Source organism: Panthera pardus, unplaced genomic scaffold (assembly GCF_024362965.1).
Source record: "Panthera pardus isolate Hobbes unplaced genomic scaffold, ASM2436296v1 HiC_scaffold_19, whole genome shotgun sequence".
Taxonomy (NCBI): Eukaryota; Metazoa; Chordata; class Mammalia; order Carnivora; family Felidae; genus Panthera; species Panthera pardus.
Window position 1 is genome coordinate 14244878 of NW_026526754.1, and position 25281 is coordinate 14270158.

A 25281-nucleotide genomic window follows, 5' to 3' on the forward strand; every position below is an offset into this window, starting at 1 on the left:
TGTGTTGGCGTACTTTGTGTTTATGTGAATATTGTTGTATGTTATACTGTGTGTTTGCTACATGTACTACATATGATTACTGCATGTGTGTGTCTGACTGAGGAAAAGAGTTAATACAATCTCAGTATTGTAGAGGATGTTATACAAAAATGCTGTAATTGAAACCGTGTTTTATTATATAAAAACACTGCACATAATTATTGTAAGAAAGATGTATTAAATAAGGTGTTCTTGAACAGAAACACACATGAAACAAGATTATGTATTGATCAGTTGACAAAAAAGATTGTGACCGGAGACTAACAGGAACCCAGCCCTGTACTGCTAACTGAATGTGCACGATGACTTTATAAACATAACTACTGTGAACGAGAATCAACAGAATCCTAGAATTCAGACAACACCCACATGCATCCTTCAAGTTAATCCACATGGAAGTATGGCCACCTATGGTCTCTATCATTTTATCAGATTAAAAATATTTCTTAATTAGAATCCAATTATGGGAAGCAGTAATCAGAAACAAATACACAGGAGACAGTAACAATTAACATCCTTTTGTTCAGGTTTAGGGTTTTTCTCAGATGAAAATTGCTCTTCATTGTTACTCTATACTAGTCTGGGTTTGAGTCACCCAGTCCTAGAGTTAATCTAAGAAATAGATGAACACACCTGTGATTAAAAGGACATTATGGTGAATGGGTGACAGGCATTAAGGAGGGCACTTTTCGGGATGAGCTCTGGGTGTCATATCTAAGAGATGAATCACTCACTGGGTTCTACTCCTGAAGCCAAGACCACACTGTACGTTAACTAGCTTGAAAATAAAAAATAAATAAATAAAATAAATGTTAAAAAGGGGCACTGTGGTGGCACTATAGCAGCAAACTTTTAAAAACAGCCTAATTGGGGACACCTGGGTGCCTCAGTCAGTTAAGTGTCCAACTTCAGCTCAGGTCATGATCCCGTGGTTCATGGGTTCCAGCCCTGCATCGGGCTCTGTGCTGACATCTCAGAGCCTAGCCTGCTTCAGATTCTGTGTTTCCCCCTCTCCCTGCCCCTCCCACACTTGTGCGCGCGCTCTCTCTCTCTCTCTCTCTCTTTCACTCGCTCTCAAAAATAAAATAAAACATTACAAATAAATAAATAAAAACAGTTAATTGAAACATAATTCACAGACCATAAAATGTACCCATCTAAAGTACACAGTTCAGGGGTGCCTGGCTGGCTCAGTTGGTAGAGCATGTGGCTCTTGATCTTGGGGTTGTGAGGTCAAGCCCCATGTTGGGTGTAGAGATTGCCTAAATAAATAAACTTTAAAGTGCACAACTCAATAGTTCTGGTAAATTCAGACTTGTGCAGCCATCACATAAAAAAATGAGCCTCTGACCCATTTCTCCCCAATCCCCAGCCTCAGGCTAATCTGTCTCTATAAACTTGCCTATTCTGGACTTTTCATGTAAATGGTATTATACAACATGTGGTCTTTTGTAACTGTCTCCTTTCACTTAACACATCTTCGGAGGTAATTTCTCTTTGGGATGTACCTGTGGAATTGCTTGATCATATAGAAATCATATGCTTTACCTTTCGGGGAACCGCCAGATTGCTTCCCAAAGCAGCTGTGCCATTTTATAACCTCAGCAACAATGCCTGAAGGTTCCATTTTCTGCACACCTTGCCAAACCCCTTGTCTTTTTTATTAAAGCCATCCTAGTGGGTGTGAAGTGGCATTTCATTGTAGTTTTTATTTGTACTTCCCTGATGACTGATATTAAACATCTTTTCATGTCTTTATTGGCCATGATATATGTTCTTCGGAGAATGTCTATTCAGATCTTTTGCCCATTTTAAAACCAGGTCATTTGTCTTTTTATTTATTTTTTTAACATTTATTTATTGTTGACAGAGAGAGACAGAGCACGAGCAGGGGAGGGGAGGGGCAGACAGAGGGAGACACAGAATCCGAAGCAGGCTCCCGGCTCCGAGCTGTCAGCACAGAGCCAGACGCGGGGCTTGAACCCACGAACCACGAGATCATGACCTGAGCCGAAGTCGGACACTTAGCCCACTGAGCCACCCAGGTGCCCCATCATTTGTCTTTTTATTATTGAGTTTTAAGAGTTCTTTATATATTCTAAATAGCCGTCTCTTATAAACCATAGGACTTGAATAATTCCTTCTATTCTGTGGCGTGTCTTTCTACACCCTTGATGGCATCCTTTGAAGCATAACATTTTTAAATTTTGACCAAGTCCAATTTATTTTTCTCTGGTCCCTTGTGCTTTTGGGGTTCTATCTAAGAAGGCTTTGCCTAACTCAAGATCACAAAACATACTCTCGTTTTCTTCTGAGCTTTATAGTGTTAGTTCTTACATTCGGGTCTGTGCTTTAGGTAGATCGTCCTTATGGGAGGATAAGAGAAAAGTAGATGTGAAATTAGGACCCAGGATTTGGGAGTTTACCATGCCAGCCTCTTTCCTTGGACACTGTAAATGGACCCTGCAGTGACAAACTGGGATGTAGCCTTTTGCCCCTGGGGAAAAGGATGCGTTAGAATTCTCCAACACACTCTCCCCCAGCATCATCTCATTTCTCCCAGTCTCTTTGCAGCTCACTGTCACTCCATGCATTTGTTCAAATTCACAGTTTCCAGCCACTTTAAGGATAATCAGGGTAGGAGCTACTTTCCATTATTTCAAATAGTTTAACAGAGCCCAAATCCAGCTCAAAGGCATGCATTGTTTGACCTGAAAAGCATTTTATGTGAATTCAAGTTTGTTGCAAGCACTTAAAAATTGAGATGTCAACCTAGATTTCCAACTTCCCCTGAAAAACTGGAAAATCTGGACATACTGGGCTCAAAATCCCATAAAGTAAGGGACTAAGTAATGGTTGGCCCCTTTAGACAGGGCTCTCCAGTTGGCCAGAGTACAAACTCCCTAGAAGATTCCTGGTTCATTATTACTGTGTTGTCTTAGCAAGAGTTTATGGGGTCCTCTCTACCATACTCAGCACCTTTATTTTTTTATTTTTGAGAGAGAGACAGAGTGTGAGCAGGGGAGGGGCAGAGAGAGAGGGAGACACAGAATCCGAAGCAGGCTCCAGGCTCTGAGCTGTCAGCACAGAGCCTGACGTGGGGCTCAAACCCGTGAGCTGTGAGATCAAGACATGAGCCGAAGTCAGATGCTCAACCAGGTGCCCCCATACTCAGCACCTTCAGCCCCTCCTCTTCTACAGTCTCTTTCCATTGTCCAATCTTGGGTTATCACCTTTTGAAAACTGAAGACAAGCTCCTCCTCTTAGGTCCTGGATACATACAGTCTTGGGGGCTTCTGGCCAAACTCTGCATGTAGAGTTATCCTGGGGTGCTAAATATTGTTCTGTACCTTGATCTGAGTGGTATTCAGCATAAATGTGTGAACACATACACGTTCATCAAGCTACACATTTGAGATTTGTGCACTTTACTGTATATTATGCTTCAATAAAAACTACAGAGACATGGTGGATGGGCAGTCTACTGCCAGACATTGTCTGTCTACAATGCCAGGAACTACAGTGGTCACCTTGTGCCCATGATGTAAGCTACTCAAAGAGGCCGATCCAATTTGCTGAAAATGGCAGAACAGAAAAAGACAATGTCAATGAAGAGTACTAAACCAATGTTGGGAGCCTCTCGTCACGAGAATTTACTGTTGAAATATTTCTTTTTCATACATCTTATCAGCTTTTGCCCATGCCAGTGTGGTTTCATACAAAAAGCTCCAGTTGATAAGATCTAGCCCACAAAGTGCAGTTAAGAGGACTCAAGATTACATAGTAAGTACAGTTTAATCACACCTTTGAACAAGAATTTTACCATAAATTAGTAAGACGTTGAACGTAAAAGGAATACAGCCAAACATATCTTAAGTAGTAAGTTATTTAAAACTCCCTAAATTTAAGTCAGACGTTACTGCAAGATTCAGTTCATTGGCCACTGAATATAGAAATAATAGTCCCAGTTCACAGAATTGAAATTCTTTATTGATAAACATTTATACCAGAATTAGAAATGTCAGTAGAAAAATAAAATTTAAATAATTTTCTATTGTACAAAGATTTGATCATTTGGACTGCAGCAGTTGGTGAAATAATCTAATACAAAAGCTAAGCTGATTTTAGTGACAACCAGCCTAACTAATGCACGAAACAGAAATGCATACACACCACACTTCCTGCCTGGGGCTGGCTGATGGCGACCAGCCTCACCTCCCAGGAAACGGTTTCTTAGGGAAGGTCGATATGCACTGCAGTTGTAGTAAGAACTTAATACACACCAGAGCAGTCAGAAAGGACACTGAAACCGAAAGCCAACATACAATTCCAAATTTAAAAAACATGGGGTGCCTGGATGGCTCAGTCGGTTAAGCAGCTGCCTTCAGCTCAGGTCATGATCTCACAGTTTGGGAGTTCGAGCCCCAAATCAGGCTCTGTACTGACAGCTCGGAGCCTGGAGCCTGCTTCAGATTCTGTCTCCCTCTCTCTCTGTCCCTCCCCCACTCACGCTCTGTCTTTCTCTCTCTCTCTCTCAGAAATAAATAAAACATTAAAAAAAAATTAGAAAACATAAGGAATGGCTTAATGATTTGCATCAACTTTTTCTCACTGGTTTAGACATTTCCAGTAAACGTTTTGCTGCAAAATTTAAAAATGAGTTAAGAGCACAAAGAGACATCCTTCTTGTGGAATATTCATTGCGATTTGTACATGGACTTAAGTTTTCGTGAAATGCCTCCCCCACCCCCGCCAAGCCCCCGTATTAAAGAATCCAGCTTTTATGACTGGGAGCTGCCTCCTTCCCCTGCATAAAAAATACTATAAAAAAAAAAAAAAGTGGATATCTAGCTGGGAAGGGGTGTTTGCACAGCCTCTAAGAAAGCCAGTTGTTGGCAAAAATTCTACAAACCTATATATGGTAAAATAAAATGTTCAGCACAAATGCCAGTATTTTTCCATGAGTGACCACCCCCAAATAATTGTGTATTTGAGACAAGAAATTAAAAAAAAAAAATCCAAAAAAGAACAGACATTCTTTATCATCCAAATAGTTTTTCCTTAAAACCATCTCAAGCTACAAAGCTCAATCTATATAAAGGTCTATAGAAATTTATTCACAGTAGAATGTTCACATATGGGGATGGATGAAATATTCAGTAATTTAAAGATATAGTTTATATTTGAAGTTTTAAAAAAGCAGATCATCAAAATATGGCAAACAAACAAACAAACAAAGATGGGAACAAAAACACCTTTCAAAATGCACTAACTTTTGTGTCTTGGCTCTAAAAGAAAAATAACCAAATATTTAAATCATCTATCAGTATGTTCAAAAATTAGTATTCAGGAAGAGGGGCCTACCAACCATAGGCCCACGTGTTTAACTTGTGAAATTCTATCCAAAATGTTTTAGGGGAGAATTCTAATAAGAGGTATATTTCAAGAGAGATGATTAAAATAATTTTCTACAATAAAGGATATAATGTCCCCACTTTTTCTTTTTTTTTAGAGTTTATCTTGAGAGAGCAGGGAGGAGAGGGAGGAGGGAGAGGAGGAGGGGGGAGAGAGAGAGAAAGAGAGAAAGAGAGAGAGAGAGAGAGAGAGAGAGAGAGAATCCCAAGCAGGCTCCGTGAGGAGCCCAAAGCAGGGCTTGAACCCAGAAACCGTGAGATGATGACCTGAGTCAACATCAAGAGTCAGACACTCAACCGACTGAGCCACTCAGGCACCCCTGTCCCCAAGTGTCTTAAATTGAAGGGCTACTTTGCAAAAATCACAGCTCCTTGAACTGGAAAAAGGAGTCTTATTTATAGGGCACCAGGCTGGCTCAGCCAGTGGAGCAAGCAACTCTTGATCTTAGGGTTGTGAGTTTGAGCCCCATGTTGGGGCTCAATTTTTAAGTAGAGATTACTTAAAAATGCAATCTCTTAAAAAAAAAAAAAAGGCTACATTTGCTTGAAAGAAAGATTTGAGCATTGGAAAGAAAACTTGGGGAATGTATAAAAACATTTGCTGGCATTCCAAGTCTTCTTGTAATTTTCCACCTAGTCTGAATATATGTCACTGTAATTTTGATAACTGGTCTAATGGCCTATTAGTTAGAAGGAAATCTCCAGTTAATTTTGTGACCTCTTTGTAATTTTTCCTCTTTGACTTTCCCTGATAAGTTCATCTTCCAGGCTATTTTTAATCAGAAGCTGGAGGGCATATTGCTTTAAATGGAATAGATATTGTTTGTGTGTACATGACCTCATGGGCTGTTAGCCTTACTGTCACAATGAAAACTTTCCTTTAAAAACATCAGGTTTAATGAATCAGAAACTATTCTGAAAACAGAATGACTGTATTCCATACAACGCAGTTAGGTGGTAAGGATCAATTTAGATATCTAATTTTTGCTATCCTTTTTCTTTTGAAGGTCACAGTTTTCAGACATTTTAATAAAAAAGCAATTTAGGCAGAAGAAAAACTAAGATAGCTAAAATTGGGTTAAAGAAACGATGTTTAATTCTCTGTAAGGAAATAGAGTCTCTTGAAGGGAAATGTAAAATGTGGAAGTATATCTGAAAATTAAATTTTAGGCACTTTCTGGGAGTGACCCCCAATACTGTAAAAGTGGTAACCATATTAAGACTAAGAAATCAATAACCTTTACCCTAGTTTAAGCTACATTTCAACAATTTCAACTAAAGTCACTAAGAAAAACTGTAACAATGTTTAAACAAAAAACAATTTTTTTGGTACCTCACTGTCCAAACAGCATCCTAACCAATCTGGCTTAAAATTTTGAACTCAAGCTATTTAATAGAGTCTATTTCCAATTAACCAAAATCAAGAGAATGAAAGTGACAAGAAAAGGGGTACAGGAACTTGGGAGGCAAAAAAGTCTCAGTAAGCTAGCTTATTCTGATAAAATGTACAAAACAATAGATTCACATCTCTTAAAATATCTTAAGTAATCAGAGGTCAAGATAGTTCTCCATAAAATGTCACATCATCTTCTTTTCTTTCAGCAGTGGAACTGAAGCCACTACTTGTGTTGTAGGGTTTTTTCCTGTTCTGTTTCACCAAATTTGTTCTCAAAGCTCTACTCAACCAAAACCTACTTGGCACTTACTGTCATGAAGATGTAGCAAAAGAAGAGTCTGCCAAATTCTAATCAAGATTAGATTAAATAAGGTTTTAGTATGGTATACTCTGTTCGGAAAGAAACCAGTATTTTTCATAGTTTCTCTGTTATAGGCAACATTGCATTTTCTCACATATTATTATACATTTCAGTGCAAAGGATGTCAATCTAGAAGCATTGTTGACCTAGCTTGGGTAAAGGTGCACCTGTAAAACTACTTAAATACCGCCCCCCCCCCCCCCAAAAAAAAAACCCACTTGATTTGTTTTGGTTGAGAACAATAAGAGTCCAGTAAGATCTTCAGTTCCTGGAGCTTCAAATCGCAGAAAGGGCTGAAATGTCATTCTTCACACGTATTTCTTCATCCGTTTCTTCCATTTGAAGAATTAAGAAAACACTACATTCCATAATGTATTCTTTTTGAGGATTCTGTAAAACTGAGGTTTGCCATCGGGGTATAAGGGTGTTCACTATAGAGTAGCTAAAACCCGTAAAAAGGAGACCACTACTACACAGAATGTCTGTCCGGTGCCCAAGGTGAGGGCTTCAAATGGTATCATTTCCTTTCCTGCTGCTCGGTACACTCCAGCAATTGCAGCACCTGTTTAAAAATTCAAGAGTGTTAAAAAAAAAAAAAAATCAAGGTTAATATAATCAGGAAAATACAGTACTTAAAATCCTACCCTAAGTAGAATATTCCAGATTTTTTTACATTAAAATTTAAATATCATAGAAATGTCTTATTCTCCCTATACTTTTCTCTAGATTTTAAGTATTCTCCATATGACTTATAAATTACTGATTAGTGCTTTCAGACGTTGAAAAGTGAGTCCTTAAAATGGAGTCTCCTGGATTTACTGAATAAAATAATCTGGAAATCATAACCCAAATCACAAATTTCCACGTGACCTGATTACAAACTCATCACAAAAACATCTCTTATTTGCCATGCTTAGCATTTAACAGGTACCTAATAAAATTTTGGTAATGAATGCCAATGAAACTTTCCAGGGAAACTGAACAAGAAATATTTCAGAAAAAGCCAGAGACGCCCACTCTGCCTTCTACTGTACTCAGCTCCCCTCCCAAAGTGGACGGACGAGCAGCAGAGGGAAAAGGAAAGGGTGACTCTACGTTTATGAAGTTGTTACTAATTCAAAGGGCATGAGGCCAGAGGTGCTAAGGGGGTCCTTCCTGTTCCCCACATCATTAATCGTCTTTATTACGTTAAGTCACCACAACTTTCCAGAAACGGAGTAAACCAAACACAAACATCTGTACCTCCCTAGAAACCCAGATGAATTGTTACAGGGACTCAGCATTGTATTGAGAGAGCCAAGATTTCATTAGTTTGACAATAATAGATCCAAAGTTCCCAGATGACCCTCCTCTCAAAGACCACTCCAAACAGAATCCTCCTTGGTCAGTGTGTTCATTCCTGCAAACAGGTATTTGCCTCTATGTTTTCTAAGATCCCTATTCTCGTGATACTCAGATCAAGCTGGAACAGAGAAAGCACAGCATGAAACAGATTTTGAATAATACAAGACAACATACAGCATCTCAATCAAATGCCTACACATTTTACACATGTGATATGAAAACATATTAACAAATTCGAAGAAGAAGAAAGAGCAAATTAACCAGTATCTGTATTGGTTGCCTGGAACATCTGTGACTTTCAAATGCCCACCTCCAGTGCCTATGCATACGTACGGTGTCATTAACATCTGCAAGGCACCTGCTGCATCGGGCCCCTTCATAATTTAGCTCCCAAACGAGTGGGTGGGTAGAAAGCAGTGTAAGAAACGTGAAGTAGGCCCTAAGGTGGGGCCTAGATGACGAAGAAGGGAAGAACGAAAAAAAAGCAAACCAGGAGGAGCAGTAAAATGGGAAGGAAATGGACTCTACTCACCAGAGTCTTAAAGAGAGAATGGACACATTTATTGCACGATTCCTAAGTGTTAAGTATTACGTTAAGTACTTTAAATAAACATTATTTCCTTTTATCATCACACAGCATCTGAGGAGGGTAGAATTATGGTTATTTTACTGATGAGAAATCTGAGACAGCTCCTAGGAGCCAGTAATCCAATAAGGAAACTGGAACAGAGGGTCTCTAAAGAGCAGCAGCAGGTGATACAGTTAAAAATACTATATAAAGCCAGTTATGGAAACACCTTAATGCAGACAGGAGAAAACTGGCCTCCTCCTCCTGTTATCACAAAGGTTTCGCCACCTACAGAACACAAAGAAATGAGGCCACTTTGTCCTCAAAAAAAAAAAAAAACCTCAAGTCAAAGAAAAGGCAGAGGGGCAGTTCTATTTAGAGCTCAAGGCTTAAATGCACACACTCACACAAAAATTACAAATTAGCAGGAATGTTGTGTTTCTATCTTTTCAGCATGTATTTATGTTTACATATGCACCTGGAAAAAAGTCTGAAAGCATATACCAAAATGCAAACTGAGGTTTTCACTTAGGGATGTGATAATGGAGTGTTTTTAGTTTTGGTTTCTGGAGCTTTTAATTTATATAAAATATATTTATATTTAATCATGAGCTTAAAAATGACCTAAACTGATTCTCATCCTTATGATATCAGCAAAAGCCAAAAACAAGTAAAAACAATTTATAATTTGTTATTCCAGTTCTTTAAAAATTTTTTTAACATTTTTGAGAGAGAGAGAGAGAGAGAGAGAGAGAGAGATACAGAGCATGAGCGGGGGAGGGGCAGAGACAGCGGGAGACACAAAATCTGAAGCAGGTTCCAGGGTCTGAGCTGTCAGCAGAGCCTGCCTGATGAGGCGCTCAAACCCACGAACTGTGTGATCATGACTTGAGCTGAAGCCAAGCTCAACCGACTGAGCCACCCAGGTGCCTGTGTTATTCCAATTTATTTTTAAATGTTTATTTATTTTTTGAGAGAGAGAGAGAGAGAGAGAGAGAGAGAGAGCGAGCGCGAGCGAGCGGGGGAGGGGCAGAGACCAAGGGAAACAGAATCTGAAGCAGGTTCCAGGCTCTGAGCTGTCAGCACAGAGCCCGACATGGGGCTCGAACCCACAAGCCATGAGATCATGACCCAAGCTGAAGTCTGACGTTCAACTGACTGAGCCACCCAGGGGCCCCTCCAATTCTTATTCAGAAAGTTTTGACAGGGGAAAAAAATAACCAGAAGACAAATCAGGTACCATTCATTAAAAAAAAAATTTTTTGAAAGAATACAAGTGGGGGAGGGGCAGAGAGGGGAGGTTAGAGAGGATCTGAAGCAGGCTCTACAATGACAGCAGCAAACCCCGGGTGGGGCTCGAACTTGCAAACCATGAAATCATGACCTGAGCTGAAGTCGGATGCTCAACCGACTGAGCCACCCAGGTGCCCCAAATCAGGTACTTTTCTGAACTAGAATTACTCTTCCATCCTTAAAAAATTATTATTCATCCTGAGCGAGGAGAAGGACCTCGTCAACAATCTTTCGATGCCATCAGTCAATTGATAGCTGACAAGAAAGGAGCAGTAGCTTCCAAAAAGATAAACACCTTTTACTAGATTTCAAAATGTAGTTTTACTACATCTCAAAAGCCTCACATGGCTTATCTGAAGCCAGTGAGAGAAAATACAACTTAGGAAGTCAAAGATGTTAGCCAAATCATAGGAGGGGGAGGCGGGGGTTAGAGATAAGAGAAAAACAGTACGCTAAAGAAAGCGCCCATGGTTAAAAGCCACCCTTTGTTGTTCATTTCACACAGACATGTTTCTAAAATGGGTCCTGAAATTAAGCGACTAGTCATAGGAAACGTATGACTGGTATTTTAATGTCTAACATACTTGTCAAGATTCCAGCAGTAATTGGTCCCACGATGCCCATCAACAGGATGCTTACAGACATGAACCTACCATATTTGTGATGTCTGAGGGTGAAGAGGGCCAGTAATCCAGCAGGGACATGGAAGAAGAGAGAGGACACCAGTGCCCACAGGAACACACCATACCACATCTCTACGAGGAAAAGCAAAGAAAGGTCACAAGTCACAGACTTTCCTAGTACAGGAATTACCAAGGGCTCCTCATCATGCCCGCTTATTTCATTTTCAAAGCCATCCAGGTGCCAGGTAGGTTCAGCAGTCAAATATCTAAATATTGATGGTTCTAGAGGGATTAGCAAACCACGGCCCTCAGGCCACCACCTGGTTTTGTGCATAAACTCTCACTGAACGCAGCCATGCCCATTCATTTAAATCTTGTCTAGGCCTGCTTTCAAGCTACAAGAGCAGAACTAAAACAGTGACAAAGAGCACATGGCCTGCAGAGTCTGAAATATTTACTATCTGGCCATTTCCAGAAGAACTTGGTCAACCCCTAAAATGATCAGTCATTTTAGACTTCTACGATGGAAAAGCTTTACAGTTTTATTCATTCAACAGTCATTTCCTTTTTTTAAATTATTTTTAAGTTAAAATTTTTTTTTTATTTTGAGAGAGAGCGACAGAGAGAGAGAGAGACAGAGAGAGAATGCCAAGTAGGCATTGCACTGTTAGCTCAGAGCCTGATGTGGGGCTTGAGCTCATGAGCCATGAGATCATGGCCTGAGCCAAAATCAAGAGCTGAATGCACAACTGACCAAGCCACCCAGGTACTCCACAACAATCATTTTCTACTCAGCCATCAAAAAAAAAAAAAAAAGAAATCTCACCATTTGCAATGACGTGGATGGAACTAGGGTACATTATGCTAAGCGAGGTAAGTTAGAGTAAGACAAATACCATATGATTTCACTCATGTGGAATTTAAGAAACAAAACAAAGGAACACAGGGTAATGGAAGGAAAAATTAAATAAGATAAAAACAGAAGGGGAGGCAAACCATAAGAGACTCGTAACTATTCTTAACTATAAAGAACAGAGTTGCTGAAGGGAAGGTGGGTGGGGCACAGGCTACACGGGTAACGGACATTAAGGAGGATACTTGTGATGAGCACTGGGTGTTACATGTAAGTGATCAATGTTTTTAATATAGGTTACCACGGATCAAGGTCCTAAATACATACATACATACACACATACATACATAAATTCATATCAGGCCATCACGTCTTAGAATAGCAAAGCTCTTTAAGATATGAAATAAATACCAGAAAATATAAATGTCTGCCTTAGAGACAAACGGCACATAAGTGAGGGGGCAGGTTAGAGCAACTAGTTCCTAGGGAGAATGTCTAATTGACTTTTAAGATGACTGTAATTTAGGCAACATTAAAATATATGATCAGCAACTATGTCTAAAAACCTATGCATGAGCCACCTCAGAAAATACAAAAAAGGAGGAGATACCACCCTGCCCTCAAAACTTTGCAATCTGGTAAACAGCAGACAGAGCAATTCCCCTCAGTGAGCCCAGGCAAGCCTTCAGAATTCTCAAAATAGCCCCTTAGCTACCCACATGGATACAATGAAGGTGTCATGTGAGATAAAATATACTGTCCATCCTTGCGTTAGGAGCAGGTAAGTAACAGGCAGTTTCAGAGACCAGTCAACAGCTTAAACTTAGAGATTCTGGACCACAGCACTACCGACATCGGGACCAGTTAACCCTTTGTTGTGGGGGGCTGTCCTGTGCATCGCAGGACACGGAGCAGCACCCTAGCCTCTCCCCACTAGATGCCAGTACTGGCCTCCCCCCAGTTGCAATGATCAAAATTATCTCCAGACTTTGCCAGATGTCCTCCTGGGGCAAAACTTCCCTCAGTAAAAACGAGTGTCCTGACTAAAACAGAGGGTTTATAAGATTAAAAGCAGTTAAAGCTACAAAGATAGGGGCGCCTAACTGGCTCAGTCAGTACAGCATGTGACTCTTGAGCTCAGGGTCATGACTTTAAGCCCCACATTGGTCGTGGAGACTACTTAAAAAAAAAAAAAAAAAAAAGCTACAAAGACAGATGGGGTCACACTATGGTGGGCTTTCAAGGCCAGACTAAAGACTTCAGTGTGAAAGCCCTAAAAGTACCATTAAAGGTCTTGAGCAGTAAAGGGTTGTCCGGACGCTATTTCACAGGCCCCACCTTACACTCCCAATAGGAGTACAAACTAGAAAACCTTTCTGGAGGGTAATTTAGAAGGGTGTATCCAAGAAAGTCCAGTGTGCACACCTTTGCCACAGAGACTTTACTTCCAGGAATACATCCGACAGGAATACACATGCAGGCAAGGCCAGAGATAACGAGGGGTTCCCGGCAGCATTGTCTGTAATGGCAAAGACTAGATGCCAACTGTACGTCCATCAGTGTAGGGCTTGTCAAACATGTTTGGGTGCAGCTATATAATGTAACATTTAAAAAAATTTTTTTTTTATTTTTGAGAGAGAGACACACACACAGAGTGCAAGTGGGGGAGGGGCAGAGGAGGAGGGTGACACAGAATCCGAAGCAGGCTCCAGGCTCTGAGCTGTCAGTACAGAGCCCAACACGGGGCTCGAACTCATGAACCGTGAGATCATGGCCTGAGCTGAAGTTGGATGCTTAACCGCCTGGGCCACCCAGGCGCCCCTACATACTGTAACATTATACTACCACGTAAAAACATGGGATAGATCTTTATATACTGATGGGATAAGATGCCCAAGCCACAGTGGGAAGTAAAAAAAAAAAAAAACAAGTTCCAGAAGAGTGTACAGAAGAGTCTGTTTTTATAAAAACAAAAGAAACGAACGAGTGCGTAAGTCTATGAATTCGGAAAACAGTCTGGATGTAGGTGTACTTAATAAATATTGAGGACATGTGCAGGCGCTGTTCTAAGTGCTTTACAAATCTTAACCAGTGCAATCTTCTAAACAACTCTGTGAGGCACATGATATCCCTGGCTCTTGGCTGAGGAAACAGAGGCAGAGGGAGGGAAGGAACTTGCCAGAGCCCACAGTGCCAGTGGGGGCTGGGGCAGAGCCCTATTGGGCCCCATGCATGCTCCATGCTGGCAAGCTACAAAAGAGCCTTATTTCTGGGGGGTGGGATAGGTTGGGGTAGGGCTAATGACAATTCACTTTTTACTTTGATTTTTCTTAAAAAGCTTTTCTAGCTGCTTACTGGCTTTTACAGAATTATTATTAAAAGAAAGTAGAAAAAGAAGAAAAAAGGCTTTTGTTTCCAAAAGAACAGTTTGGGAAGGTTGGTGGGATTGGAATGAACAATTACAGAAACGATGAGGAGCACTAACTGGCTTGGGGAGCGTGGAGAGCGGGAAGGGCAGGACCAGGGGCTCTTCTCCAAGCTGTATCTGAAGCTGCATCTGAAGCAGTCATAAGAATGACTGCTGGGCGGGGGCGCCGGGGGGCTCAGACAGTTGGGCAGTTGATCGTCAGACTCCATTTCAGTTCTGATTGTGATTTCACAATTCTTGAGATCGATCCCCGTGAGGTGGACTCCCAAGTGACAGCACGGAGCCTGCTTGGGATCCTCTCCTTCTCTGTCCCTCCCCCACTCTTCACGCTCAAAAAAAAAAAAAAAAAAAGAAAAAAAAAAAAGAATTACTGCTGTGCATGTTTCCTTCCCAATTTCTTATTCTTGTTGTGGGTGGGAGCCAAATGCCCCCAAGCCACCCTTGGCATTGTCACCGGTGGCTATACTAATTCTTTGCTCATTTTGACTCACCTAAAGCTTCAATTAACACTATATTCGACACACACCTGAATTAGGACACCTAGTTCATGCTTTGAATGAAAGTGTCAGGTGTGCCCCATCTAGGGCTCAATGCTTATTAAAAATAACAAACGACTGAGGGTGTTTTGGCACTTTTGCTCTGGTGAAAAACAGATTGCTATAAAAAGTTTCAAACCGTTTGTGAGACTTTTTTTTTACCCCCCGCCGAACAAGATCTATCTTCAGAAAAATTTCATAATACTGTTGAAACTGGTCTGTTTGACAGGGTTTGCCAAATTCTGCTAAGCCAAGTTAGATCATGAAATATGGGGCATAAAGTGATTAAATAGTAAGGTCCCAAACTTAAAAACTAAATATATGTAACATAAAAAGCTAATATATGTAAAAAGATAGTGTCCAGAAACCGCCCCTCGAATACGTGTGCCCCCGCCAGAGCTCTGGTGCCCACACACCTCTCCTGCACCCTGGCTCAGTGACAGCAGCTTGGTCTTTTCAGCCTAAGCCCCCTCGTACTCCACCGCCGCCAGCTTGACCCCACGCCATGGCACAGAACCATGCTGTCCCCTTCCAAAGCAGTAACCCCATCTTCAATCCCACAGTCCTTACCAGCTACTCCCCAAATCACGTGGAGACTCTGACCTCTATCCCACCACCGAGCGTGTGAAATTCTATGACGGCACCGGGAACGCCAGCGTCCCAGGGTGGACAATGGGATGCAAAATCTGCCTCTAAGAACTCAGAGCAGTTGCCATTCTGGCTGCTGGCTGCCACAACGGACTTCAGACCCCGCCACTGAGCCGATACTACTCTCGGGCCCTGCTGGAGCTCCCCAAGTTTTAGAGGTAAGCACTGCTCTCAGGAGCAACTCAAGGCGGTGCTGGAGCCTGGCTTCATACTGGACGCCATGGCACCATCAGGGCATTGAGCTGGGAGGTGGGGCCTTGATCTGCCAGAGACATACCAAATTGATAACTGCATGAAAGGGGGTCCGAGAGGATCGAGGCCTGATGAGAAAGGAAGAGAGACCTCTCTCTCCGTCTCTCACTCTCTCTCCCTGCCACGTGAGGACATAGCAAGAAGGCAGCCTAAGAGGGCCCTCACCACAGCATGGCCATCCAGGCTCCAAAACTGTGAGAAAATAAGTTTTTATTTTTAAAAAAATTTTTTAAAGTTCATTCATTTTTGAGAGATAAAGAGAGACAGTACGGGTGGGGGAGGAGCACCAAGAGAGAGGGAGACACAGAATCCGAAGCAGGCTCCAGGCTCTAAGCTGTCAGCACAGAGCCCAACGTGGGGCTCAAACTCACAAACCGTGAGACCATGACCTGAGCCAGAGTCAGGAGCTTAACGGACTGAGCCACTTAAACCACTTCAGCCTAGGGGCGCCTGGGTGGCTCAGTCGGTTAAGTGTCCAACTTCAGCTCAGGTCATGCATGATCTCACAGTCTGTGAGTTCGAACCCCGTGTCAGGCTCTGTGCTGACGGCTCAGAGCCTGGAGCCTGCTTCAGATTCTGTGTCTCCCTCTCTCTGCCCCTCCCCTGCTCATGCTCTGTCTCTCTCTGTCTCAAAAATAAATAAAAACATTAAAAAAAAAATTTAAAAAAAACACTTCACCCTATGGCATTTTGTTACAGCAGCCTAAAACACCAACCCTCACTCCTTCCCTATTTTCCTGGTGCACAGCACCTGCCTGAGGAGGACTGCTAGGCTACCAACCCACATCTCAATTTTCCTGAAAGCTGAGAAGCCTATTTGTAAACAAGGTGTGGCACAGCAGGTCAGCACTTCCGGAGTTTCTGAGAAGGGGAAGCATACCGCACGCACCCTCCTACAACCTTGAGCTGCATCCATTAGCTCCATCAGTGCCTACAAATCTTAGAGAACATCACTTAAGTCACACTAAGGAGGAAAAAAAGGGCTTTATTATGTTAGGTGAGTAGTCTAGTTTATAAAACACTTTTCAGATGGATGAGATTATTAAAGGACTCTTAATAGCAAAGGCAAACCCCAATCAATAAAACACTTAAAAAAAAACTAAGCGATTTCCCTTTAACCTACTGCACCTTAATTTGCTATCTACGTAATAGCTACTTATGGATCATCATATAGTACTTTTCATTTCTTCGGTTCAATATGCTGTCAAAAATCTGTGTCTACATATCTTACAGTATTTCTCTGTTCACTATTTCAAATCAAGCGCATTATCTTCAGCTTTGCTTACTCTGACGGCAGCACTGCCTGATGTTGAAGGATAAATCAGAAAATTAATCTGCAACAAAAAATTATAAGGGGCAATCAGATTAAGCACTGGTGACAGACTGGGCTCCAAAGATGTCTACACACTCATCCCCAGAGCCCATGAATAGGTGGCAAAGGCAGTGTGCAGAGGTGATTAGGTTAGGAGTCCTGGGATAGGTGAGTAGACTGGCTTTTCCAAGTGGGCCTAATGTAATCACAAGGGTGCTTGTAGGAGGAGGCAGGAGGGTTGGAGACAGAGTGCTTGGAAGATGCTATGCTTCTGGCTTTAAAGATGAAGGAAGGGGGCGAGAGGCAAGGAATGCAGGTGACCTGTAGAAGACGGAAGAGGCAAGAAAACCAATTCTTCCTAGAACCTTCAGAGGAAGGTAGCGTTGCTGACCCATTTTGGATTTCAGGCCTCCAGAACTCTACGATGTTTGAAGCCACTAAATTGTGGTAAGTTGTTACTGTGCCAATAGCAAACGAATACAAGCGCCAAGAGTTTATTCTTTCAACAATCAAGTATTTACTGAGCCCGTCCCCTATGTCAGGCACTTGAGTGAAACAAAACAAGACAAACATGCTGTCCACAAGGAGCTTATTACCTTTAAGAATCTGTTTTTCAGACAGACAGTTCAGTTAAAGGGATAAGCCACACAGACTGCAGATTCCTCTAGGTGAGTTCTTTATTAACGGAAAGGGTTTGTAATGGCTGGCTCCCTATCTAATCTCCACAACTGAGTCAACCAATTTCTAAGCAAGGCCTCAAGACCAACCAGGCCCCAGTCAGAGTAGCAGAAGAAGCCTAAGCCAAGTGGGCAGGGTGAGGCTCAGCACTCAGCCATCCTTTTAGCTGGCCCCACTCTATCTTATGTTACGTCAAACAAGCGAATGAACAAGCTCAGCTTCTCTGAAGCCAGGGTTCTAAGGGAACCTGGGAACTGTAGTCCTACCTGGTCCTGGCAACTCAGTGCTGGACTGCCTTCACACTAATTGCCCATCAGCCTACATCTCTCCACACTGCCCACTGTGAGACCCCTCTCTTACTGAACCCCACCTACCCACCATGGTCCCCTCTGGTCCCCTGCAAAATCAAATACATATATATCGGTTACTGCCCCCAGTTCCTGACAGAGCTCCTAAAACCCTTTAAATAATGGTGCTAAGTGTCAGTTGCTTAAGTGTCCAACTTCGGCTCAGGTCATGATCTCACGGTTTGTGAGTTCGAGCCCTGCATCGGGCACTGTGCTGAAAGCTCAGAGCCTGGAGCCTGCTCTCTGCCCCTCCTCCTCTTGCACTCTGCCGCACCCCCCTCTCAAATAAACAAACATTTAAAAAATTTTTTAAGAAAAAAATAATGGTGCTAGAAAATATTCTGTTCTCATATTTAGTCTTTTATTATTTTTTTAAACATCTATTTTTGAGAGACAGAGCATGAGCAGGGGGAGGGGCAGAGACAAAAGGAGACACAGAATCTGAAGCAGGCTCCAGGCTCTGAGCTGTCAGCGCAGAGCCCGACGCGGGGCTCAGACTCATGCACCTGTGAGATCATGACAGGACCCTCAACTGACTGAGCCACCCAGGCACCCCCTAATATTTACTCTCTGACCCTGGTTTCTAACACAGAACTTCCAAATCTCTTGGAATTTCCAGGCACCTCTTTTGTTCGCAGAAGGCACTCTTGGTAGGCTCCAGGATGGTCACCAGAAAGCCATGATTATAAGCATGGAACTTTCAGCCCCATCCTCCATCCTCTGGAAAGGGAGAAGGGTTGGAAGTGGAGTTAATAATCAATCACGCGTACGTGATTAATCCTCCATATAATCCCCAGAGCAGGGAGTTCAGAGAACTTCCGGGTTTGGTGACTACACCTACGTCTTGGGAGGGTGGCAGGCCCAGCTCCACAGGGACAGAAGCTCCTTTGTTCAGAATCCCTTCTGAATTCACCCTATGTAACTCTTTATCTGGTGTTCATTTGTATCCTTCAATATTCTGTGTAATAAACTGGTGATTTAGTAGGTAAAGTATTTTCCTGGGTTCTGTGAACTACTCTAGAAAATTAACTGAACCAAGGAAGAGGGTCATAGGAACCTCCAACTTAGAGCCGGCCGGTCAGAAGCACAGCCACCCACCTAGACTTCTGACTGGCATACAAACTGGGGAAACTGAGCCCTTTACCTGTGGGATCTAGTGTTAACTCCAGGTAGACAGAGTAGGAACTGAACTTCAGGACACCCAACTAGTGTCACAGAATTGGTAGACGTGTAGAAAACCCTACGATCGGTGTCAGAATGTGGTGAACGTGGGAGTAGTGTGAGAATAAAGGAAAGCAGGGAGTTTTCCCCAAGAGACCTTTCCACTCCTCCTTAACAGTGATGGCCTTCCCACCAGGACTGCCCGCTGCGGGCTGTCACCTCTCTTCTGACACCACTGCCTGACTGCCTGCTCACTGCTGGTTTCTGAGTGTAACCCTCTGGCCTGTCTCACTCCAGCGGCCTCTTGGTCCTGATCTGGCCTTCCGTCTATTCACACAAAGCCAGAAAATCAGTGCTAAAGGATATGAAGCATATTGTGAGGGGTTGTTTTATTATTATTTTTTTTTATCTGAGAGAGCGCAAACACAAGCGAGGGAGAGGGGTAGAGGGAGAGAGAGAGAAAGATGGATAATCTTAAGCAGACTCAATGCTCGGCATAGAGCCCAACGTGGGGCCTGAGCCCACGACCCTGGGATCATGACCTGAGCCGAAATCAAGAGCTGGACGCTCAACTGACTAAGCCACACCAGTGCCCCAAGTATGAGGTTTCTTGTTGGGGTGATAAAATATTCTAAAGTTACTTGTGATGATGGGTGCAAACTCTGCAGATGCTGAAAACCACCGAATTATACACTCAGGAGTTGGCCAAACCATCCGTCCTCTGCTCAAAACCCTCCCACACCACCCTCTGGGAGGTGACCTCACCTCTTCCTCCCTGCTTTGCCCACAATCTTCCGTCCTCCATGGTGGCCTTCTTTATGTTTCCTAAGTAAACTCCTGAGCCAGGGCTCTGAACCTGCTGTGTCGCTGTCCAGAAGCTTCTCCCAACAGCTGCATGGCTCGTGCCTCACGTCCTTCAGATTGCAGCTCCAATAGCATCATCATCAAGAGCTTCCTCATGACCCTACGTAAAACGGCATTCCCCCACCTGACGCACAAGACCTGCCACTTACTATCTCCCTCCTGTCTGACAACACCGGCTCTTCCTTTCCATACTTTCATTTTCTCTCTATCCTCCTTTGTTTTGCTCACTACACATCTTTACTTGGTACCTAGAAAATAATAGGCAGGCAACAGACACTTGAGTAAATACTTACTGAGTGAATGCATAAATAACTGGTCTTGAGTGTGACCCATTCTTGGCTCCGGCAACGGCACAACCAAACCCTAGGTAGGTTTCAGTTTAACTATCACAGGACACGCTTTAACACTGCCATTAATAAAAATTCCTACCTTCAGAAAGTTCCTGCTTTCCTGCTAAAAGACAAGATCTGCCTTTCAGATTTGCTAAAAAACGATGACAAAAGAAATCTGAACAACCTGGAATAGGGAGGGTTAGGCGGCAATCTAAATGGCTAAATTGCAAATGCAGGTTAAAAAATCAATTCAAAGCTTCCTGATGGTGACAAACCACAGAGTATTTTAGAGCAACGATTTTGCCATATTGACTTGTCGTAAAGTGCAAGTAGCCTTTTCTGTGAGGCCAAAACAGAAGTAATTCCAGATTCAGGTCAATGAATAGAACTCACTGTAAGCAGGCTTTGGTGCCTCGAAAAGGATCAAACTCCACGTACCTATAACATCCATTAGTCCAGTTAAAGATGAGACACAGCAGGGAGGCTCTGTGTTTACCCATCCCATTCTGATCAACTTCAGATCAAGGGCTATATCTCATGTATGTTTATATCCCAAGCCCAGAGCCTGCACTGGGCCAAATGTATACTTGCTGAATATGAATGAATAGTTCCCCCAAATTTTATATATGTGTATATATATATATATATATATATATATATATATATATATATATCAATAGAACTGCCCATAAACTCATGTCCATGTGGCAGTTTCCTGTTTTCAGAATACTTTCTGAAAGCAAAACAATTCTCATAGCTGTCATAGCTACTATGACATAATGTCTAACTACTGTCCCAAATCCACTTATCTCAATCTTAAAGAAAAGGCAACCAAAAGATAGACAGACTGGAGAATATTCAGCTCCAAAGTACCACCTCACATATGACTTATCGCAAAAGGATTAAGGTACCCTTTCAGTGGAGAGATCCGATAAACACCACCTTCACCAAATGATTACTGACAGCAGTGTTAGTAAAGGTACACCGTGATGTTAAAGGTCTCCTGATATAATGCACTGGGAAGTGGACATCACCTGTATAGATAGGATTCTAAACAAAAATGTTTAATCTGAATGTAAGCATGAAAAAAATGATCGATAAACTTAAATTATAGGACATTCTATGAAATTAGGCTGGACTCTTCAAAATGTGAAGGAACAAAGATGGACTAACTGTTCTAGATTCACGGAGACTAAAGAGACATGGCAACTAAATGCACAGTGTGATCCTGGATTAGATCTGGGTTTTTTCGTTTGTTTGCTTTTTTTAAAGAAAAAAGCTACGTGGGGAGCCTGGGTGGCTCAGTTGGTTAAGCATCAGAATTCAGCTGAGGTCATGATCTCGCGGTCTGTGAGTTGGAGCTCCGCGTTGGGCTCTGTGCTGAGAGCTCAGAGCCTGGAGCTTGCTTTGGGTTCTGTGCCTCCCTCTCTCTCTGCCCCTCCCCTGCTCTGTCTCTCTCTCTCTGAAAAATAAACATTAAAAAATTAAATAAATTTAAAAAAAGATACATGCTGAAGTATTAGGCACGAAGCATCATCACTTCGGTAACTTCCTTTCAAATGGGTCTGCAGAAAATAAAAATGTTGTGTGCGCGTGTGTATGTATGTACATACACAATTCACACACACATATATGCATATAGAGATAAAGCAAAAGAATGAAAACGTTAATAATGAGTCGAAGTAAAGTACTTCAATGTATCAGTATGTTTGAAAATTTCAAAATAAGGAAACAAAAACAGACTAATCTGGTCCAGCAGAACCTCCAGACTGTGTGTACATTGCATTTTTCATAGTGTCTCCAGAATGCCATAGATTTGTTGTCACGGTCAAATGTGCTCTTAGTACCTTTTGAAACAACGGGAGCTGCCAGATTATCATTTTAGCTAGAGTTCCAAACTAACATCTGCATCTGCCCCAACGTGGTTATTATCATCAGCTGTCCCACAAAGCTGTCAGGGAAACTACTAGGCAGGTAATACACACCAAGTCCCGGGGGTCCACTGAACGGCGCCCGGCAGTCGCTTCCCCGTGGAAGAGAAATCACAGGTGCCTTGTTTATGACTGCAGCCAGTAAGTAATCCAATCGTCCTTCTTTTGCAGGTCCCTGGCGCAGTTCTCGAATTGTTTACTCCCAGTCACCTTTGCCGGACAGCCCAACCTCACCCTTCCATCGCCACTGTTCTGTCTCCTGGCCTTTTAAAGGTCCAACACAGAACTGCGCCCTCCCCTCAAAGCCTTTATGAGCCTTCCCCAGTCATTTCTCCTCCTCTCAGTTTTCTGAGCACGGAGAGCTTTCTACCTTCTTATAAATTTGGAAAAAACCCTTACATCAGGCCCAGCAGAAGCTCCGGCGGGCGTTAAGGAGAGTGAAAACGCATCTGTGTCAGAGATCTCGAACGCGGGAGTGGGGAATTCGGCAACAGGTCTCAGAAAGTGATTCCTCGAAAGAGAAGCTGGCGGAGTGGGTGCGTTTGGACGCAGGTGGGACAGCGATCGGCAGACAACCCGGGGGCACCCGGGGCTGGGGCGAAATTACACACCAGGGCAGCGCGGAGTGCCGACCGCCCCTCAGCCCGGCCGGGACGGTTCGGCGTCCGAGCTGCGAGAGCCGCGCGGCCGGCGCGGACCACAGGGGCCAGGCGCCTCGAGCCCCTAACTAGCAGGCGCGACGGCCTCCGGGGCTCTGTCGGGTCCCGGTCTGACCCTGGAGCTTCTGGAAACTCCAAACAGCAACATCAGCTCGGGTGGAGGCCGAGCTCCCTCCACTGACGGGTCCACTCGCGGCCGCTCCCTCCGCTCTGGCCCCCAGCGCAGAGTCGGAATGGTCCGCCAGAGGTGCCGGCGGGGAAGCGACGGAGGAAGAGCTATATCCCCCAGCTCCCCGCCGAGGGAGCGGGAACCTCCTTCCAGGAGGCATACAGCGCCGGCAAAGTGGGACAGGCGGGCGGAGAGGACCCCGCCGCGGGGGAAGGGGCGCCCCCCGGCCGGGCGGCGGCGACGGAGCGCGGAGTGCGCAAGCGCGGGGCGGGGCGGGGCCGGTACCTGGGAAAGAGCAGAGAGAAGTGGAGTTGGGGCACAGGGTCCCGTTGCCCACCCGCGGCACGAGCTTCAGGCTGAGGATCTGCTGTAGGAGCCCGGCCGACCCTCCGCTGCCGCCGCTCCCCTCGTGCTCCATCCCGCCGCCATTCACCGCAGAGAGATGTGGGGGAGCGTCCGAAGTGCTGCCGAGGCTCGCTCGCTCTCACTCACAGACCAAAGCGCTCTCTGACTCTACCTCCTCAGCGTCACCCTCGGATGGGGCCCTCTTCCTCCCACCTCAACGGCTCAGCCAAGTGATGGGACCTTCCTCCAATCACAGGACGCTGCAGATGGCAGAGGCGGGGCGAGAATTGCTCCCTCCCCTGACGTTGCGTATGGCTCACCGAAACCTGGCACCCACGGGCTACGCCCCCTACTGGGCAAGTGTCTCCTGCTCCAGAGTAGGATGTGCGAAGCTCTGCCCTTCTCTGCAGCGCCACCTATAAGACAGTAGGGGGATTGCATACCCTCCCCAGACCCGGCGCGTAGATTTCAAACGGATCTAGCAATGAGAATCAGATGGTTCAGCAGCCAGGTGAAGGAGGCTGGAAGACATCAGCAATACCTCCAATATTTGGAGGGAAAGTGAATTTTTTGAAAGCTTAACTTTCTTTAAAGTAAAAAGCCTTGCTTGCAGGGACGCCTGGGTGGCTCAGTCGGTTAAGCATCTGACTTCAGCTCAGGTCATGATCCCACAGTTGGGGAATCCAAGCTCAGCATGTGGCTCTCTGCTGTCAGCACAGAGCCTGCCTGCTTTGGATCCTCTGTTTCCCTCTCTCTCTGCCCTTCCCCAGCTTGTTCTTTCTCTCTCTCAACATAAATGTCAACAAATCTTAAAGAAATGCATTGCTTACAAAGTTCATAGTATTTTACATAATATTAATTCAAGAACATTAGCAAGATTGTTTATTAGAGTTCCCTCTTGAAGATTTCGTTTTGAGAGCTAATGTCCGTTCCTCAACACTGCAACTGGGATTTTGCATCAACCAAGAAACATCTAAAATGGAAATAGTAAGTATTTAAAAAAGTCATGAAATATTTAATGCTATCTTCTGGTACATTTCTCAGACCATGAGAGTGTGTAAAAAGTGGAAGAAACATTATTTTAGGGTTATATAACAATCAATAGTGTATCACATTAGGAAACATTATTTTTAATTTACAAGTCTATCCCCAAATTCTGAATTGAGAGGTTAAAAAAAATGACATTTACACTTGCAGGAGTCAGAAAATGTATGTTTGATGTGCCCTTTCTTTTAAAAAACATTCTTTTAGGGGCACCTGGGTGGCTTAGTCGGTTAAGTGTGGGCTTCGGCTCAGGTCATGATCTCACGGTTCATGAGTTCAAGCCCCACGTCAGTCTCTGCGCTGACAGCTCAGAGCCTGGAACCTGCTTCAGATTCTCTGTCTCCCTCTTTCTCTGCCCCTCCCCTGCTCACACTGTCTCTCTCTGTCTTTCAAAAATAAATAAACGTTAAAATTTTTTAAATTTTTTAATGTTTATTTTTGAGACAGAGACAGAGGGCAAGGCAGGCGGAGGGGCAGAGAGAGAGGGAGACACAGAAACCAAAGCAGGCTCCAGGCTCAGCTGTCAGCACAGAGCCCAATTCAGGGATCAGCCCCATGAACCGGGGGGATCGTCACCTCAGCCAAACTCCAGCGCTTAACCGACTGAGCCACCCAGGCACCCCATATGTGCCCTTTCTAAGGAAGCTGAGTATGTCCTCTGGCAAAGTTAAGGAGTGATGACCG

General features: G+C 43.6%; 1 protein-coding gene across 4 annotated transcripts; it reads right to left on the reverse strand.

Moving 5' to 3' along the window:
• Positions 1–6327: 6327 nt before the first annotated feature.
• TMEM170A (transmembrane protein 170A) lies at positions 6328–23871 on the reverse strand. 4 transcript variants are annotated; one of them, XM_019413151.2, is made up of 3 exons: positions 23494–23871; positions 11069–11170; positions 6328–7772 (listed from the first exon to the last, which is right to left on the reverse strand). In XM_019413151.2, the coding sequence occupies exons 1-3, from the start codon at positions 23624–23626 to the stop codon at positions 7642–7644; spliced, it is 366 nt and encodes a 121-aa protein (XP_019268696.1). In that variant the 5' UTR covers positions 23627–23871; the 3' UTR covers positions 6328–7641. The 4 variants fall into 4 exon arrangements, with proteins under 4 accessions (XP_019268696.1, XP_019268693.1, XP_019268698.1 ...); XM_019413148.2 differs by having other exon boundaries at positions 11000–11170; positions 23494–23863; XM_019413153.2 differs by lacking the exon at positions 23494–23871 and adding an exon at positions 22780–23422 and having other exon boundaries at positions 11000–11170.
• Positions 23872–25281: the final 1410 nt, after the last annotated feature.

Excerpts from the sequence above, each read along its gene's own strand:
- TMEM170A (XM_019413148.2), bottom strand. The coding sequence starts at position 23,626 with ATGGAGCACGAGGGGAGCGGCGGCAGCGGAGGGTCGGCCGGGCTCCTA. Across the intron at positions 11,171-23,493 it reads TTCTCTCTGCTCTTTCCCAG|AGATGTGGTATGGTGTGTTC; the intron begins GTACCGGCCCCG and ends TTTTCCTCGTAG. Across the intron at positions 7,773-10,999 it reads TACTGCTGGAATCTTGACAA|GTGCTGCAATTGCTGGAGTG; the intron begins GTATGTTAGACA and ends ATTTTTAAACAG.